The sequence below is a fragment of the Amphibalanus amphitrite genome, unplaced genomic scaffold (genome assembly GCF_019059575.1).
Source record: "Amphibalanus amphitrite isolate SeventyFive unplaced genomic scaffold, NRLGWU_Aamphi_draft 000047F_arrow, whole genome shotgun sequence".
NCBI lineage: Eukaryota > Metazoa > Arthropoda > Thecostraca > Balanomorpha > Balanidae > Amphibalanus > Amphibalanus amphitrite.
In genome coordinates this window covers 163,098-180,436 of record NW_024881543.1, presented here as the reverse complement: position 1 = coordinate 180,436, position 17,339 = coordinate 163,098, and the positions used below count along the sequence as shown (strand labels likewise).

General features: G+C 51.6%; 2 protein-coding genes across 11 annotated transcripts in view; both read right to left on the bottom strand.

Annotated features, from left to right (window-relative positions):
• LOC122377557 (5'-AMP-activated protein kinase subunit gamma-2-like) overlaps positions 1 to 17,339 on the bottom strand; it is a 216,091-nt gene that overhangs the window by 36,647 nt on the left and 162,105 nt on the right. For 8 of the 9 annotated variants that reach the window (XM_043357680.1, XM_043357678.1, XM_043357676.1 and 5 more), the window contains 2 exons: positions 13,386 to 13,495; positions 11,592 to 11,640 (listed from right to left, as the gene is read on the bottom strand). In XM_043357680.1, coding sequence (XP_043213615.1) covers positions 11,592 to 11,640; positions 13,386 to 13,495 — 159 coding nt within the window. Of the gene's footprint in view, positions 1 to 5,368; positions 7,607 to 11,591; positions 11,641 to 13,385; positions 13,496 to 17,339 lie in introns of those variants that run through there. The other variant, XM_043357677.1, reaches the window with a different exon arrangement.
• LOC122377559 (uncharacterized protein DDB_G0271670-like) lies at positions 649 to 5,262 on the bottom strand. 2 transcript variants are annotated; one of them, XM_043357686.1, is made up of 3 exons: positions 4,684 to 5,262; positions 2,111 to 2,366; positions 649 to 1,645 (listed from the first exon to the last, which is right to left on the bottom strand). In XM_043357686.1, the coding sequence occupies exons 1-3, from the start codon at positions 4,783 to 4,785 to the stop codon at positions 711 to 713; spliced, it is 1,293 nt and encodes a 430-aa protein (XP_043213621.1). In that variant the 5' UTR covers positions 4,786 to 5,262; the 3' UTR covers positions 649 to 710. The 2 variants fall into 2 exon arrangements, with proteins under 2 accessions (XP_043213621.1, XP_043213622.1); XM_043357687.1 differs by having other exon boundaries at positions 649 to 1,642; positions 4,684 to 5,117.

Below are 17,339 nucleotides of genomic sequence, written 5' to 3'. Positions count from 1 at the left end.
TCAAGTTTGACCAAAACCAATGACATCGAAATTTACTCGTCAGTTTGCATCAAAATACATCATTCGACCTGACTCAGTGATGACCTCAGGTCACGTGGACTCAAGGTCAGCACGCATATCTCTCGGTGCGTCTGAAGGAGCTGAATGCTACCAGGGCCCTGTTTCACCGCGTGGCGCTGCAGTGCGGCGGCGTGCGCTATGTCACTCGAATGATGTTGCGTACGATCCGTGAGATTCCGATAAACCTCGTTTGGAACAGAGCTGTGTTTGCGTATACTGTTTACCTCGTGTATACTACTACCTGGCCCCTGACCATTCGCGTAGCAGTATCTATTCTCTGTGATTACCGTTTTTCTGTCTTCACTAGCGATGTCAATTGTAGAAAATCGGGCTACCGATACCAAAACAAATACCAAATAAAACCATGGGAAAATAACGAAACCAAGCCAACTTGACATGAAGAAAATGCCAACTTCTTGCCAAAGCACAGCATCTAATACAATAGGTACTGAGTACCTATTCAAAATACCAACAACATACTAAAACCGTAACGAATGCACCCGTTACGTGATGTAGGAACCCCCGGCCCTTCGACGTGCACGTGTGACAGCTTCGCCCGTGAATCACGACAATCAACAAACGCACGTCTGACAAAGTAAATCTTGATTATATTTTGAGTTTCCACTGTGCGATAACACATATATTCATATTTACATAGGTGAACGCGACCGCGAACGGCGACGGTGCGCCCGGCGGGCCGACGCAGCGGCCATGTCGCGCATCACGCCGACCGCCTCGCGGAGCAGGTTGGTGCCGGCCCGCATCTCCTCCAGGAGGGCGTCCAGCACGCGGTCCTCCCGCTCGTCGCGTGCCTCCTCCCGCGCCGCCGCCCGGCGGTCCTCCTCCTGGGAGGCCTCCAGGGCGGACAGCACCCGGTCCCGGTAGCCGGTCGCGCTGCGGCGCCTGGCCTGCCGCTGCCGAGCGGCCCTCTCGGTGCCGCTGAGGCCGTCGTCGGCTGGCGGAGCTGGTTGTGCGGGCGTAAGGCGGGTGGGGTGGCGGCTTCGGGTGCTGGAAGTGGTTGAGGAGGAGGAGGAGGAGGTGGTGCGATTACGGGATTCAGGAACGGAGCGAGGAGCGGGGGGCGACAGAGAGGACTGGTGGCTCGATACGGATTGGTCGTCAGGAATGTCATGGAGGTGTGGCAGAGAGTTGTCTGATTGAGAGGAGCGCGGGCTTTGGAGCAGGTCGGAAGCTGAGTGCGGAACGCAAGTAGATGGACCGGGGCGTGCGGTGGAAGACGGGGTAGGGCTCAGGGTAGAGGTGGTCGGGAGGGCGGCAGAGGCGGGCGGGCGAACGGCAGAGGTGGTCGGGCGGGCGGCGGAGGCGGGCGGGCGGGCGGCGGAGGCGATCGGGCGGGAGGCGGAGGCGATCGGGCGGGCGGCGGAGGCGGGCGGGGTCTGAGGCGCGGCAGAGGCGGGCAGGCGAGCGGCGGTCGGGCGGGCGGCGGAGGCGGGCAGGGTCTGAGGCGTGCCAGCCTCAAAGAGGTCCTCGTAAAGCTGTTGCAGCTCCGCGTCGCCCGCGACGGTGGATATGTCGTCGGTATTGGCGTCCACGGCTTCTCCCCGGAAGGAGACGACGTTGTCTTCTGAAAAGACATGACGAGAATCGATAAGACTCCGTAATGAGTAGGCCTTTCCTTAGGACACGCAGCCCTTTGGAGGGAACAAAGGTGCCTTAACTTTTCATAAAGAGATTTGAGACACACGGTGCAATAAGCTAGGAAGCTAGGAAGCCATGACGGCCTCTGAGGGGCCCCACACTAGGAATTTTAAAGGCTCATAACGGACCCACTGAGCTTCCTCGCACCCACCGAGCTTTTGTTTCACACGTGGGATTAGTTAGGACGTCAGAAAATGTAGACAATATTATAATGTATCGTTAATCTGATGCTTAAAAAAGAAAAAAAAATGCACCAGACACCAGACAAGCTTGAGCATTTATTCAGCATCACATAGAAAAGGTATTATATCTTTATGAAGTTGAAGTAACAAAACAGAACATAAAAGAAAACCCTTGGGCCTATCAGAAAAGAGTGACACAAATATCTCACCGGGCAGTGGAGGATCTACTTGCGGGATCCCAAGATCCATGGTAGAGCCGGTGCTGGTGGCGACCGGTCGGCCACCAAGTAGCTCCTGTAGCAGATCTTGGTGCGGCATGTCTTCTCCACTGCCCGCTCCCGAGCGTGCCCGGGCCCGGGCGAGGCTGTTGAAACGCAGCCGGAGCGTTTTTAACTTGGTTCGGCAAACCTCCGCCGGCCGGTCGTACCCCATGTCTCCCATGGCCTCACTGAGGCACTGGAATATCTGAAAATGAAGGACAAAGCAAACAATTCTGTAATTAAATGGACCTCGAGAAGAGGCACACAGCCTGGTAATAAAAAAAAAAATCATTCGGTTGGGTCCCTGAGGCATACTGGGAAAATCCTCTATGAGATAGGCAAGTCCTCGTCAAAGGAATTTTTATTGTAGGGGGGGGGGGGGCAAGAAACTAGGAGCTAAGCCTAGGGAACCCCCAAATCCTGTTTTCTCACTGGATTTAGGACACTTATTTTGACAAAAAATTTGTGAAAAGTTAATTTTGTGAAAAGCTCACGTTTTGACTGGGGGGGGGGGGCAATGTTGGTCACTGGTGGTGGGCAATCCGCTCGACTGTCGACTGGGGACTGGGGAAGCGACCCCCCCCCCCAGTTAACATGTTAAACTAGGCCCTGGATATAGATATCCATTTTATAAGTCCGTACAAAAGAACGATGAAGTCTGAAGATGCTATGATGTATTGCAGTTTGAGAAATCCAATCTACCGAGGTCATCAGGGCGTATCACTGTGTTTGGGAAACAATTAGGGACTGACAAAGATGCATCAGACACACACAAACACCAGGCAGCCTTATTGCCAGCCTCAGCCTGACACCTCGCGGCTGTCAAATCAACTATTGCTATACGACTGCCCGCTAGGCCGCCCATTGCTGTTCAACTGCCCACGCTATGATGAATGAAAATGACATCAGACATTGTTTTCAAAAGCATGGAAGCAAGGCTTAAATGACATTCTTTGATGGCAATTAAGGGAACATTATATGGTTTGCACTGTGAAATTCTAATGCGATGTGAGAGTGAAAATTTAGAGTGAATCATGAAGAGTGTCAACAAGCCAGGACAAAGCAGCCAAGGCAAGATTTTGTTTCCCAATCAGCTGGTTTTGTTTATAACATTTATCTGATAAATACCATACCATGGCTAGCAGTGGCGCGGGAAGTACTTTCAGGCTGGGAGGAGGGGGGGGCACAACTGACCCTCTCTGGAGTCTGGTGTAATCCATAATAGAGATCAACCTAGGGCACCTACCCCCAAATTTAGTTTTCTCATCAGTTTTAGCCTTTAGGTCACTTATTTTTCACAACTTGGCCTTTTCATCGAAAACAACAAAACAAAAATATTTGCAAAAAAGTGAGGTATTCCGTCTCAGCTTGGTCAAAGGACTTCATTTTTTGGAACCTCGAATAAAGGCTTAAACCTGTTGCATGAGCTGTCTAGCCAGAAAAAGAGGGAGATTTTTCACTTAAATGTTTTAGACTATTCCCTAATTTAGGGAGGGGTTGTCACACAAAGGTTTTCCAACCAAGGAGAGCTGCTGTAGGTTGGTAGGTTGTAGGTTGGTAGATTGCTAGTTTGTAGGTTGTAAGTTTGTAGGTTGTAGGATAAATTAGATCAGGCTAGGTTTGTTTTGTTTTGGGCAGAAAGAGCATCTACGGGTTGTCGGGTATAGCTCCTCCTCTTGGTTGAACAACCTTTGTCTGCACTAGTACCTACCTACCTAATACTTAATAAGTTTAACTTAGGCAATTAGCTAATGTCAAATGACCTTAAGGCCAATTAAGGTTGGATTAGGTTTTGCTATTTCTGCTTGTAGCACTGGCACAACTTCTTTATTCAATTTTGGACTTAGGGTGCAAAAAAGGGCTTCAACCCAAGCCTGCGGCTAGCTACCTTTCACTTCTGCACCCTCTAAAAACTGGAATTGACAAAACAAAAACATGAAAGGAAAGAATACATACTTCTTAGCTTTCAAAGTGACACCTCACATCACAACTTACCATACTTTTTTACACAAAACAGGTATAACTTAGGCCTGATCACACATGGGACGTAAGGCTAAGCGACATTGATAGGCTTTTGTTATTTTTGCATGTAATGTACCTGTTTTTTAAAGCAAATATTCAAACTAATATTTTCCAGATTGATATACTATTTGTCACAAAATGGTATGAAATGTATCAATTTTGAGCCTGGCGTTAAAAAATTACATTTTCATCAAACCCGTGAACAATAAATTGATTGACCTGACAGCATAAATTTTACTCATTTCTCTTTTGCTAAGCAACACAAGCATAAGTCCAATTGGCAGATCTGGTGGAAGAACTAAACACTATTGTGGCTGAATTTTTGATAATTTGTGATTTTGTTGTAAGTTGAAAATGGCCACCAGCCCACCAATATTTTCCAAAAAACCCATTGCAACACCCCAATTGATGATCAAGCACACAAAGCAACAAAATGGGCGGTGTTATAACTTGAACTGTTTTGTTTTAATCTTTCAACCAATGGTCTTCCAAATACCAACCTGGGAGTTCCGCGCTCGCCTTCCGTCGATCGCCCCCAACAGGTTCTTCTCCTGCACGATACGCAGGAGCGCTCGCTCCTCATCCTCCGTCCAATGCTTCATGGCTGGCGACGGCTCCAAGGAATCGAACAAAATGTTTACAAAAACTGATCTAATTGAGCACAAAATACAATATCCCTGATCAACGCCCTCAAACTTGAACTGGCACAAAGTCAAACCAAGGCCGCCAGCCCAAACACAGCTGTTTTGAAAATAGGCGCGACATGGGGCGCCAAAAGCTAATTATATTGTTATTTTACTTTTCATTCAACGTAAATATGACTTATTATGAGTTATTTTTGAAAATTATAAACAAAATAATCATTGCTGAGTCATCCTAATGCATATTTTCAAAAAATACGCTAAAAAAAGACGTTCTTAACGGATATTTCCCATTAATTCATCGGATATTTCCGTTCCGCGTAATCGTCATTTTTGCGCGCGCTAACCAGTTTACATGAGTCGAAACTTGCGCACTTTTCGCTAAACGGAAATATCCGTTCTAAACGTCATTTTCGCTGACTCATGTAAACGGGGTAAATGTGGATAATAATAATTCCAACCGATTATTATCCCAACTGGATACACAGATTGGGGCCAATCGTAGCCCGTCACACCAACCTCCCACTAGATGCGTTCTACTCACGGTTGAGCCTGGCCCACGCGAACAGCCGGAAGCCGTTCTTCAGCACGTCTCCCGGGTACATCAGCAGGATTGTCTCGAAGTCGTCAACCAGGGCGCGCCGCAGTATGGCGTGTCGGATCGGCTCGTTGACCCTCTCCTCCTCCTCATCCTCGCCCTCCGTGGCGGCCGGGAGGTCGGGACAGGAGCGGCGCCAGCGGCGCAGGTGCAGGAAGTCGGCGCTGATGTGACGCCGCAGCGCCTGCCGGCGCAGCCACTGCAGAGCCGTCTCGCGGTTGGCCGGCCGCGGCGGAGTGCCTCCGCGTCGCTCTGGGGACCGCGAGGCGCTCCGCCGGCGCCGCAGCAGGGAGAGCATGGACACCTCGTACGCTGCGGCCGACTCGGAGAGTCTCCGGCCGGGCATCGAACGGCGCCGGTAGCGGTGCTTCTTCGGGTCGGGCGCAGTGCCGCGGCGCCACGTCTGCCAGCGCGGCGGCTTCCCCGGAGAACCGACCACGGAAGAGTTGAACTTCTTGAAGGCCTTGGCCACCGCCTGACCCATACCGGAGATCGAGGGTTGTTCAGACGGATCGTCGCGTGGCGGTTTAGAGGCCGCGGTACCAGCGGAGTCGGTCTTCTTTCCCGACATGGGTGTAGACGGTTTGCCGCGAGTGACGCCCTCCTCGGGACCGGCAGGGAGCGAGGACACGGCGTCCTCGCCAGCCTCCACGGGCGGGGTGCCGCTCCGGGTCGACGGCGCCGCGTCTGGAGGCGAGTGGTGCACCCCCTTCTTGAAGAACTCGGCCACTGCATGTCCGATGGTATGGTGGGAGTGGGAGCGCAGAGCAGCGCCCTCACCAGCCTCAGACCCTGGCGGGGAGTAGTGGCCCTTCTTGAAGAAATGAGACACCGCGCTCCCGATGGCTGAATGCGACATTGCACGGCCGATCGTCGAGTGAGAGAGCGTGTGGCCCAACTTGTGCCGATGATGCTCTTTGTGATGTTCCTCAACATATTCACGCGCCAGCGGCGAGCCCACTTCCACCTCATCCACGAACGAAACTGACTTGGGCGGCGACGTGGCGGCCTCCCAGAGGGAGAGCTTCTTACGGAAGGGCAGGTGCCAGTGGCCGTGGGGTCGGTCGCGCTCGCCATCATCCTCGGTGGACCCAGAGTAGCGCTGCGGCGGACCGTCGCCTCCGTCGGCCACCGACGGTGAGAAGCTCACATCCGACGGGCTGCCCACGCTGCCCTGGTGCGCCAGCATCGACACTGACGAGGTGGCGGACCCCGTGTCCGGCCGACGGGGCGTGACGCCGGCCGGCGAGCGCTCCTTGGGCCTCGCGCCAGTGTGCTCTTTGGGTCTGGCCCCACCGCACTCTTTCGAACTGGTGCCCTGATGTTGGGGAGTAGAATCCGAGGACTTCCTCGGAGCCACCGCGCTGGCTACCGTCTCAGTCGCTGACACGCTGGATGAAGTAGATGGCGACTTCGGTCCTTTGGCTACCACAGTCTGCTTGGGTGAAGCTCGAGATGGTGATAAAACACTGGTCGGAGAAGAAGCTCCAGGTGATGATGACTTTCTAGGTGACGATGATGTCGCGGCTGGCAGTGATGTCGCTGGCAGTGGAGGCTGAGCTGCCGCTGATGAAGCCGGGGAGGGTGGCGAGGATCCAGCCTGCCGCGCCCCCACGGAGATGGTCTGAGTATCTTTAGGTACTGGCGATGAGGCTCCAGACGGTGACGTAGCACTACCTGATGTGCTGTGAGCGGCAGCGTCACCACCTTCACCACCGCTGGGCGCAGCGCCGTCACGAACACCAGCACTTGTTCCCTGCACTGACTCCGATCCCTCACTGACCGCTGGCGCCGCCGGCTCGGAGGCCATTTTTCGCAAGTCGAGGACAATACCCGAACCGGAGCGGTCCGCAGCCGAGCGCGGTCAGCGCGTCACGCGAGGAGCCGTGCACCGAAGAACGAAACAAACGAGGAAACACCGCAGCCGAGTCGCTTCACACCGGCTCACTAAAACCGCAACGTCCCGGCGCGCGGCCACCGAGCGCTCGGCGCCAGCGCGCAGCCCCGCCGGGACGTCGCCCACTCGCGACTGACGCCGACTGCGACCTCGACCCGACCCCGACTGGGTCACGTGGTGCGCCCACCGCCTGGGGCAGCGGCCGCCGCCACTCCACCCAGCGTCCCACAGACAAAATCCACTCACAGACCGAGTCCTGTATGTACACCAACCCAGTACCGACGTCCGACTGGACCACCGCGGCGGGGCAGAAGCTCACCAGACCTGTCAGCGCGCAACCCCCGGACCCCCCGCCCCCCTGTCGCGGTCGCGGTCTTTTCCATCGCGGCCGCATTGTTCGACGAGGAATTTTCCGGTGGGAAGGGCGCGATGGTCAAGTCCAATATCCATTACAACAGGGAAGCGAGTGTCTGAAAATAAAAACTACGTTATGCCACATATGTCTGCACAGTGCACACCACTCCTCTCTCGCACCAAGCTGCTGCTGCTGCCAGCCTTTCCGGAAAATCCAATTCGGTTAGTCGGATTACTTGTGACGTCATTAATCTTGATGACGGGTTAAAGTACGACGCATTATGAACCGGCCGCAGCCGCATGATTCACGCAGTAAGTGCATATGAAAAGCGTCAGGAGCTTCGGCACCTGACTGGTAGGTAGTAAACTTCCGATTATTTTTCATAAAATTCGTGGAATTGGCTTCAAAGATGACCCATCTAAATGCGTTGAAGGGTATCAGAAACGTAATTGGAGTAAAACATATTACCTATCTACCGAGCAGACACACGAGAAGCAACCGTTTCTGCCAGAAGCCCACGCATCACCCATAATCTGCTCCCATCAATTACCTTGAATGTCCTTGGTTAATCCGTCCCGATTGTGGTAGAAGTAGACGAGACGCACCAAATTCAATTGTCTCCTAACCAGGAAATGCGACAGGGAAACACGGTCCCACGCACGACAAAGCCAGACGTCACCAAGCACCTGTCAGTTGCAAACAGCGCTGCACACAATGAGGTCGGTTTGTCATGCACTGAAGCGTCAGTTCACCTGTTGCAGACCGAAGGAAACTGCCAAAGTCGTGGCATGGCGGTGCAACACAAAGCACAAACGACATGCACATCATCTAGCGCACAGACCCACAATCAGGTGATCGAAGTGAAATCGTTGTACCAATAAGGAAATGTTGGAGCCGTAAATGGGCAAGAACCAGTTTGAGGAATTAAGGCACTATTGTGATGAATGCGAAATAAAACTGGTCATAGTGAAGACAATTAATACCTTGCGTTTCACTTGAAACAGCGTCGTCCGGAAAAAGTTATGGTAAACAGATACAGGTACAAAACTAACCATAACGGACCACCTCCGAACACAGGCATTCGTCGTAAATAACCAGAATAACCGACGGGATATTTTCTCTGAAGCTTTGGAAATGACTCCATCCAAGGAACGGTGCCGTCTATATCTCTAAATCACATTTGTAAGCTGTCATTAGGAAATTCTGTAGAGCTTATCTAAAAAGCCAATAGCCACATCAAGACTCAAAAACATGAAGCATGTGTCACTTAGGAGCATATCATCTTTTAAGTAGTAAGAGGTAATTCCAACGTATGGGATATTTACTGTCAAAACAGTCGCCATTTACAATCCCCACCAACTCAAAACAAATTCGACTTAAGGGATAAATCTTTCAACAGAGGCACCAAACAGTAATCTTGCACCAAATGTCCTCAATGCAAATGACGTGTCATCAATTGGTTTGTGACGCCACAGACAGCCCTCGACCCACCCGCGTCTAAACAGTTGAAGTGCGAGGCGCCTCGGGGCTCGCCGGGAACCCGAGCAAAACCTCGCCCGGCGACAATCCCGCCGAATGGGCCCGGTGACGTCCGGCGGCAAACAGCCTCGTCAGCCGGCGGCGGTGCAATCAACTTGTTTGTCACGTGCCACAAAGCGGCCGTCAGGCCACCGCCGAAGCCACCGAAACGGTCGGAGTTGGTAGGGGCTTCGTGAAACGGTCAAATCAGAGTGACGTAAAGTCTAAGTGAATATTGCGATATATGCTGGCGAAGACATACAAGTTAGATATCCAGACACGACATACATGTTGGGCAGAATTAAAAACGGGTCACGATTCACGTCACCATTAAATAGTGCCCCACCGTCCATCTAATTATCACCAAAAGACAATACTAATCTGACCGCCTATCGGACCCTCCTCCACAGCTCCGCAGCCTATAAACTTCCTTTTATAGAAAACGTCACTCTCCACAAGTGTTCCCAGTTCTCAGCCCGGCCAAGGAAGGGAGGGGAGGGCGACAAGCACCCCTGTCAATCACATCCCGTACGCGCGGCTGACGACCTCAGGTGGTGCGTCGAGCGGCGCCACAGCGCTGACTAAGCCACGCCGCCGGTCTGTCCCTGCTGCTCACAGGCGCGCTCACAGCGAGAGCTGCTGAACTGAGGAGCGATGCAGCGAGCTCTTCGAGAGCATCGAATAGTGCTGGCTCAACCATGGCAACCCATGACTGATGGCGCCACCTATGGCGCCCGCTGCCGCCGTCGGCCGACTGCTCCAGAAACGAGTGTCGAAAAGGGAGCAGCACTGGTCCGTCCGACTGAAGTCCACTGCAGTTTATACGATGCATTCCGATGGATCAATCAACGACGCAGTTTGCACCTGACTTGAAAGAGTCAGGTGCAAGAACCGATAGCGTGCACCAAACATGATCACGTAGACCCACAGAGCCTTTCAATACAGTCCAAAAACTTTCCTATGCCTCAGAAAGTCGTTAACTCCCTACCCATAGTCAAAAGTCAATGTCAAAGCTGTGTGATGCCCGGCGGAGACAAGCCCCATCAGCTTTAGTCCTCCCGCCTCCACTGAGCTGCGGGGGCGGCCGTGTCGTCAGCTGCTGAGCTGGCAGACAACGCCGGCCGCCAGAGGATCCATCGACCCGGGGGGTGAGCGGGCGAGGCGGTGAGCGGTGGACGGTAGACGGAGAGCGGTGGACGGAGAGCGGTGGGCGGTGGGCGGTGGAAGAAGGTGAGCGGCGGACGGAGAGCGGTGGGCGGTGGACTGGTGGGCGGTGGACTGGTGGGCGGAGAGCGGTGGATGGTAGGTGGAGGGCGGTGGGTGGAAGACCGTGGCCGGTGGACGGCATCCCCGACACCACCTCTATCACCCCACACCTTACTGCGCAGCGCGCTCACGTCCTTACTCTCAATCACGACCTCGCCAGCAGCAGTGCAGTCTTCCAATGACCATTGCCCCGCCGCACACCGGCTGCTCAGGGCACTCAGCCACTCCCGTCAGCTACAGCCAGCCGTACAACAGGCTTATCTTCCCGCTCACATTCCTCGAGCAGTGGTAAACAGCACCATAAACGGACCGCCCTCGTACCCGCAATCGGTTCACAGATAGCCAGCAATGCAATGCCATTACTGTGCATTGCCATCGAATTGGCGGCCGAATCGCTGATAACATCCAATGGAAATGCTAGATCGAGGATATCTACCCTATATGCATCCATTTCTCTGCAGCTGAATGATTGCCTGCTTTTCAGAAGCCAGAAACAATAACAAACACAGAACAGCTCAAAACGAAACTGAGAACAGCTCAAAACGAAACTGAACGAAACTCTTCGAGAGGGCTTCGTAAAACTCAAACGAAAACGTTCGACCAAGCGCTTTACGCAGCTCTAAACAAACTACAGCTAAAACTCGAGTATCATTTCAGCCCCCGAGACTAGAGAACTACTATAGGAAGCTGAAGCTCTGGAGCTCGAGAGCTTCCAGCTCCGCCCAAACCGGCGCTGCCAGTGACCGACTGTGGGAGTATCTAGCGCCGGATGTCGAAAAATCGATACCGGAAGCTCTCAAAAACAGACTCCTAATTCCAAAGGTTGGGTTCCGAGAGAAGAACAACAACGGCCTCCGATTATTAGGGCTCCCAGGGTGTAAGAAGTTGAATAAAGCAGAGGAACGCCTGTGAAATAATAACCGACTCAACGTAGGAAGATCGCCATCGATAAAAGCACAACCTAACAAAGTCCTCAAAGTCAACAGCAATACAGATAACGAACGCCCAGAGAATCTTGTATGCAGGCCGATTGCAGTGAGACTGTAAAACGGGCACAGCTGTTCACGCGTTACGGAGGGCCAAACATACAGCTGGCAAGTGCCGAGTGAGTTAACTCGCCCCGAGTTACTTACTGAGATCAGTGGAGTGTAGAGTGTCCATGAACGGATCCACAGCCGGCAACTGGAAGCGGACACGGCAGAGGTCAGAGCGGGGCATCAGATACTGGTATCACACATCCTACAGCATGGATCGGACATCACACAATACACGCTACACATGACATAGGTACCACAGTCCAAAAGTCATCCTGCACTATGTAGAATGGGCTAAAGCCACACAGAGACCCAAAATCGTTGATGGTTTACCTGCATATAAATGACTGAGTATTGGCCCGATGATACAAACAGTATCAATTAACTTAACAGCACGCACTTCTAACAAAGAAAACAAACAGATAAACACGTCCCAAGCAAACATCACAGCCGAGAGCAAATTAACGGAGCATTGTCGTTTGAGGAAACACAGCGACAAACAAAGCCCTGAACGTTTAGCCAGCCTGTTGAAGTGTTGACATTCAATATTTGTACACCATTGAGGACCTCTCGCGATTTCACTACGCAAAAATATGCAAAGCAGGCAGCCGATACGCATATAATCCCACTCACGTCTGCATGCATTACGCATACCCAATAACATCCATAAACCATATCCTCCCATTTTGACAGGTCCGCGTGAGTGTGCGCCTCTCTCGGTCCCTGGGATAGCTCTCTCCGGTACCATATTGGGCCGGGAGCAGTCGTCTCATCACGTGCCACCTGGCCATCGAAGGCCAGCCCTGACCCAGAGACGGGCCGCGCGGAACGGACGGCCTTGGCGAGGCGCCGCCACCCGGCCGGCCACGTGATGAGCGCGGAAATGACCTCTCGAGGTCACGAACCCCCGCCGGAATAGTGATCACGGGAGGAGACCGAAAATAGAACACGGCGAGTATGGAACAGATGATGGTTGGAGTATGATGGTTGGAGTCGTTTGAAAATGCCCTTTTGCGGCATTACATGAAGCTATATTGTCATTCTTATTCTGTAATTGCCCGCAGATATTACGCTTGGATCGTAACAAGAAATGCTACTTCCAGGATGTGTTGCTTTTTTTCTCCTGGGGACGGTTAGGTAATGTCTATTGTCTATTGTGTTATGTGGAATGCGAAGAGATTAACAAGATCAATTAACTTTACAAGTGCATGCCGACGTCTTAGTTAGGATACCTGCACCATACCCAGCGAGCATTGTGTCAAACTGGACGATGCAGTTAATAATCATGGCGACCAAATATGGACACTCACAAATTGACGGCACCTTTCAACAGCAGCCAGCCACACACGCAAAACTGGACTGATAACAGAACACATCCGCAGGAACAAAACCGCAAGGCGGCTGCGGTCCATTGACATATCTGGACAGTCACTAATTTCATATACATGACCACCGGCAGACGCCACACCCCTCGGCAACACCGTATCCTGAGAGCCATCGGCCTGTTTAAAGCAGCACACCCTACACCGCAACCACGGGTCCCGCTAGGTGACAGGGTCGAGCATCCCGGTCCCCGACAACAACCTAGCGGTGCGGCCCCACCCCGACACGACCGGGCCTCCCGGGTTTACACCAAAACTGGCGTGGCCTCCAGAGTTTACTCCAAAACTGACATGGCCTCCACGACTTTCGACACTGCGTTACGCCCCGCTACGGGTCACTTGCAATCCATCTACCACTCACCGGTTTAACTGATCCAAGATCCACAACGTCGTTCATATTCGCCTCCCTCGCCATTTTCTTGGTAACTAGCACTATTTACTCACCATTCTAACCTGTCCCACTCTGTAATTTGTCCACCACAGACTAGATATTAGCGCAGTGTTCACTCACCCCTCGCGAATCTCTGAACAGAATCGCCATGCGGTTACTGTCGGAGATGGCGTCGCCACCGCTGAGAGAGCGGCGTCGGTACGGGTCGTCATGACGACGGTACAGGTTTGCTGTCGAACAGAAAAACAAGAGCACACATTGTCAGATGCAGGTGCCGGGTGAGCATGGGGTTCTTGCGAGAGGATGACAGCATAGACATTAGACATTTGTGTGAAATGGCAGGCAAAATGTACGGGGCTGACATCGACATCCTCTGATCCTCCATAGTTGATTTACTGCCAAAGCCTACATTCGGCAGTCCTTTGATTTCGTGCTCCAGGCTGCCTCTCTGCAAGAATAGTTTGCAACTACTTTTTCCAAGTTACATTATTTATATCAGAGTCAGCGCTCAACGAGTCCAACCCGCCTCATCATAAGTCGCCACTAGACAACACTGCTACTTTGAAACGGTGCCTCCATCCGGAAACAAACGCCATTAGTAGGCCTAGCAGCGCGGTTCGTGCTCCCTCGCCGAAACTGGCGAGCGCAGCAGTCACGTTCGCCTAATACGATCCTTTCCGTGGTCAGGGGTCCAAGAGCTTGGGGAGATGTTGGCCAAGCTTGGAGGTTGCGACTAGTTGGGATCCAACTGTTTGACATTCCTGTTCATAGCCGTCTGTTATTTCTTTTTAGGATTCTATGATAGAAAAAGAAAACCAAAGCTGGGCGGCCGTCGGTTTGCCAACATTCATTCCAACTAGCACAACTCGTTGAATCACTCAAACGCAGTGGCCCATCTGATCTAATTCTAACCTTATGGTTCTTCACGTGACCTTAGATAAACACAAAACCGGGCCAGAGCTCCGCCGGATTACGGCCCACATTGTGAGCTGTCGGCCAGGCGACCTCTATTTTCAATTTACTCCATCTTCTCAGCCAAAACCGCCAGCATCCCTCGAGCCGCCAATCTGCAGCGGCCGGCCGCTTCAAAGGCCTTCGCCGGGACCTCACAGGGGTATCGATCGGATGACGCAACCGGCCCAGCTGCGCTTCCCCCCCCCCCCCCCCTACTCCGACCCGACCTTATCAACGGTCAATGTGGCTACCGAAATAGCGCAGCGCCATCAGGGGCTTTCTGAGAGTGCCCTAACAAATGATAAAAATGCCTCTGTAACGAAGGGAAGCTGTATCAATTTATTCGTGCACTGAGTTGTGCAGCGCACTGAATGACTCCTTCTTCGCCATTAAAGGGACACTCCCACCTTAACATTAGTTTTGAGTTGAGATAGCCAAATTGGTGGCCATGGCCTGCAAATACCGGTTTGGGCACTCACAACATCGACAAATGCTTTAATTCGGAGATATGGAATTTCAAACTTGCAGTTTTCGGATTCTAAGGGGCTAGTGCATTGGTATGCCCCCTTAGAATTTGTGACGTCAGCGGAGATCTAACGATTTTTAAATCTTTTACTAAAACGTTTGGTAGCACGCGGTGGTATATGCTGCTTTGCGCGCAACAAATGCCGCACTTTCAAATAAAGTCGCTAGGAACAGCGGAGATCCCAAAAAGTAAACAAAAGTAAAAGTGTAATATCTTGAAAACCGGTGAATATTTTTCGATGAAATTTGGTAGATATTCGTTTTCGCTCTTTCTGAACCGAGCGACATCACTTTCGTGCCAATTCATTAACTTTTTTGAAGGTGGGAGGGTCCCTTTAACCCGCGCACCGACGGGGGTCTGCGCCAACTTAGTACCGACGGGGGGGGGGGGGCGGATGACCGCCCCCCCCCCCTGAGATCTCGAGAACGAAGCAAGATAGCAACAAGCGGTAAACGGCATCGGATACGCACGGACAAGGCCTACAATTTTTACTCAGGTCATTTTCAGGTCAGGTCAAAGATGACGTCACAGGGGTCGAAAAAGTCAAAATGGCGGCGCTAGATATGGAGAGGGTTTTTCTCGAATAACTTTCGAAGTAGTCAAGATAGGAACAAACTAAGGGCATCATCGTGATCCTCTCGTCAATTCGCATCGACTGATATATATGTTGACCTCGAAAGGTCAAGGTCAAAGGTTGATCTCAGGTCACGTGACCTCGAGGTCATCATGTATATCATTCGATGCGTCTTGACGAGCTGAACACAATGAGACCATCCGCGCGGCTGTATCTTGTTCCTGTAAGGAGTTATTGGCAAAAAACCTTTGGTGACCTTTGATGACGTCACATGACCTTACAGCTGCCCAACAGCAAAACAGACCTCAAGGTAGTGAAGGTTGATCGTATGTGAAGTCATGTATGGTATATGGGGCCATTCCGACCCGTTTTAGTGGTAAAAACAGGGAGTTGATTTTTCCCCATTGACTTATAATGGGGAGGTCGCGAAATTGACCTGACCTTAGGTCACCGACATCAAAATTCCGAGATATACAAATTGTAGCTACTAATGACCTAATAAGATCCTGCGACTTTCAAAGGCCTCCGACATCTACTGTAGCTCTGGCACGGTGACAAAGTTGCAAAAAAGTGACTTGAGGTTGGGTCATTCAAAGTGACCTGGTGACCTGACCTTAAAAGTTAGGAGGTTCAAACTTGCACACCATATGTAAAATTGATGAGAGAATAGTCATTCCAAATTTCGCGGCGCTTCCCGCTATCCGCGAAAAACCTCAGGGGGGGGCGGATATCCGCCCCCCCCGTCGGTGCGCGGGTTAAAATGAATAATAGAAACAAAGGTATCATCGAGTTAACCGTTTGCCAAAACTGTCAAAGATGCAAGAAAAATCCCTTATCCTTCCACTATCATTAACGAACTTTTACAAGTTTCCATATTTTTTCTGGTCGCTTTTCCCCGAAACCGTCAAAAATAGCGGATTAATTTGTCCTCAGCTTTCGTGACAATGCTGCGAGCTCGACCCACCAAGCCGAACAACGTGACCACCAAACAACTCTCTGGCCCAGTCCCCCACCGGCTGCCATGTGTTGTTTGCTGCGTAGTTTCCAGACTATCACATGACAGTCACGAGTGGCGGCCAGCTGTCACGTGACAGTCCGTCCAGCGGCAGTCAGCTGACTGATCACAGTCGGTTCGTGACGGTCGTCATTCACCGCTTCCTTCATACACCCCTCGATCACTGACCGCCGAGTATCGAGTGTCAACGGTGTGTCACCAAAGTGTGTCACCCCTGTGACGTAACACATGTGTGACAGTGAGTCACACAGCGTGTTATCGAACGACCACAGCCGATCGGAAACAGCTGACCGGGCAGCGCACAAGTGGCAAGGTCAAACCCCAGCTGACAGACCCCACAACCGTACAAAACAAACGTGAGAAACTCCCATCCCATTAACATCGCTGCATCATAAATTTGCAGAATTATGATAAAGAGCAAACGCGAAACTATAATTCAAGTCTATCGGAAATGGCGCTGAAATCATTCCGAATGTAGAATTCAAATACGTGTGCGCTTCAAGCTACAACAGTTGATATTACGGCAATTTAGTGTCAGCCGCCTCATTAACGTTTCATAGTGTGATGAAACTCAAGTAACGAACCTCTAATGAATGTTTACCCCTTCCCGTACGAGGGGCGTTCAAAAAGTTCTCGGCCCAACCATGAAGGAGTTGAAATTTCGGCCTGCAACGCGATGTGTTCAATGATGTGTTATTGGGATGTCCACTTACGTAGCCATTAACCAATCTGCCCTGTGACTGGTTCAGGCTGCTAATTAATCGTAACATAGTTTGCCATTCCCGGTCAGAATGGGCGACGCCCAGAAGGGAGCAGTGATTTGGTTCATGTATTGCAGAAAAATGCACCAAACGTTATTCACGAAAAGCTAGTGCCAACACATGTTGAGGTTTGTCTTTCTTACAGTAGCATCAAAAAGCGGACATCTCTGTTCAATTTTGGTCAACAGATCATTAAAGGTCACCCCCACAGTGGCCAGCCATCAACAGCATTGACTCAAGAAAA

Coding starts and splice junctions, on each gene's coding strand:
- LOC122377559 (XM_043357686.1), bottom strand. CDS start 4,785: ATGAAGCATTGGACGGAGGATGAGGAGCGAGCGCTCCTGCGTATCGTG. Junction 2,367..4,683: donor GGCGAGCGCGGAACTCCCAG/GTTGGTATTTGG, acceptor CTTCATTTTCAG/ATATTCCAGTGCCTCAGTGA. Junction 1,646..2,110: donor AGTAGATCCTCCACTGCCCG/GTGAGATATTTG, acceptor ATGTCTTTTCAG/AAGACAACGTCGTCTCCTTC.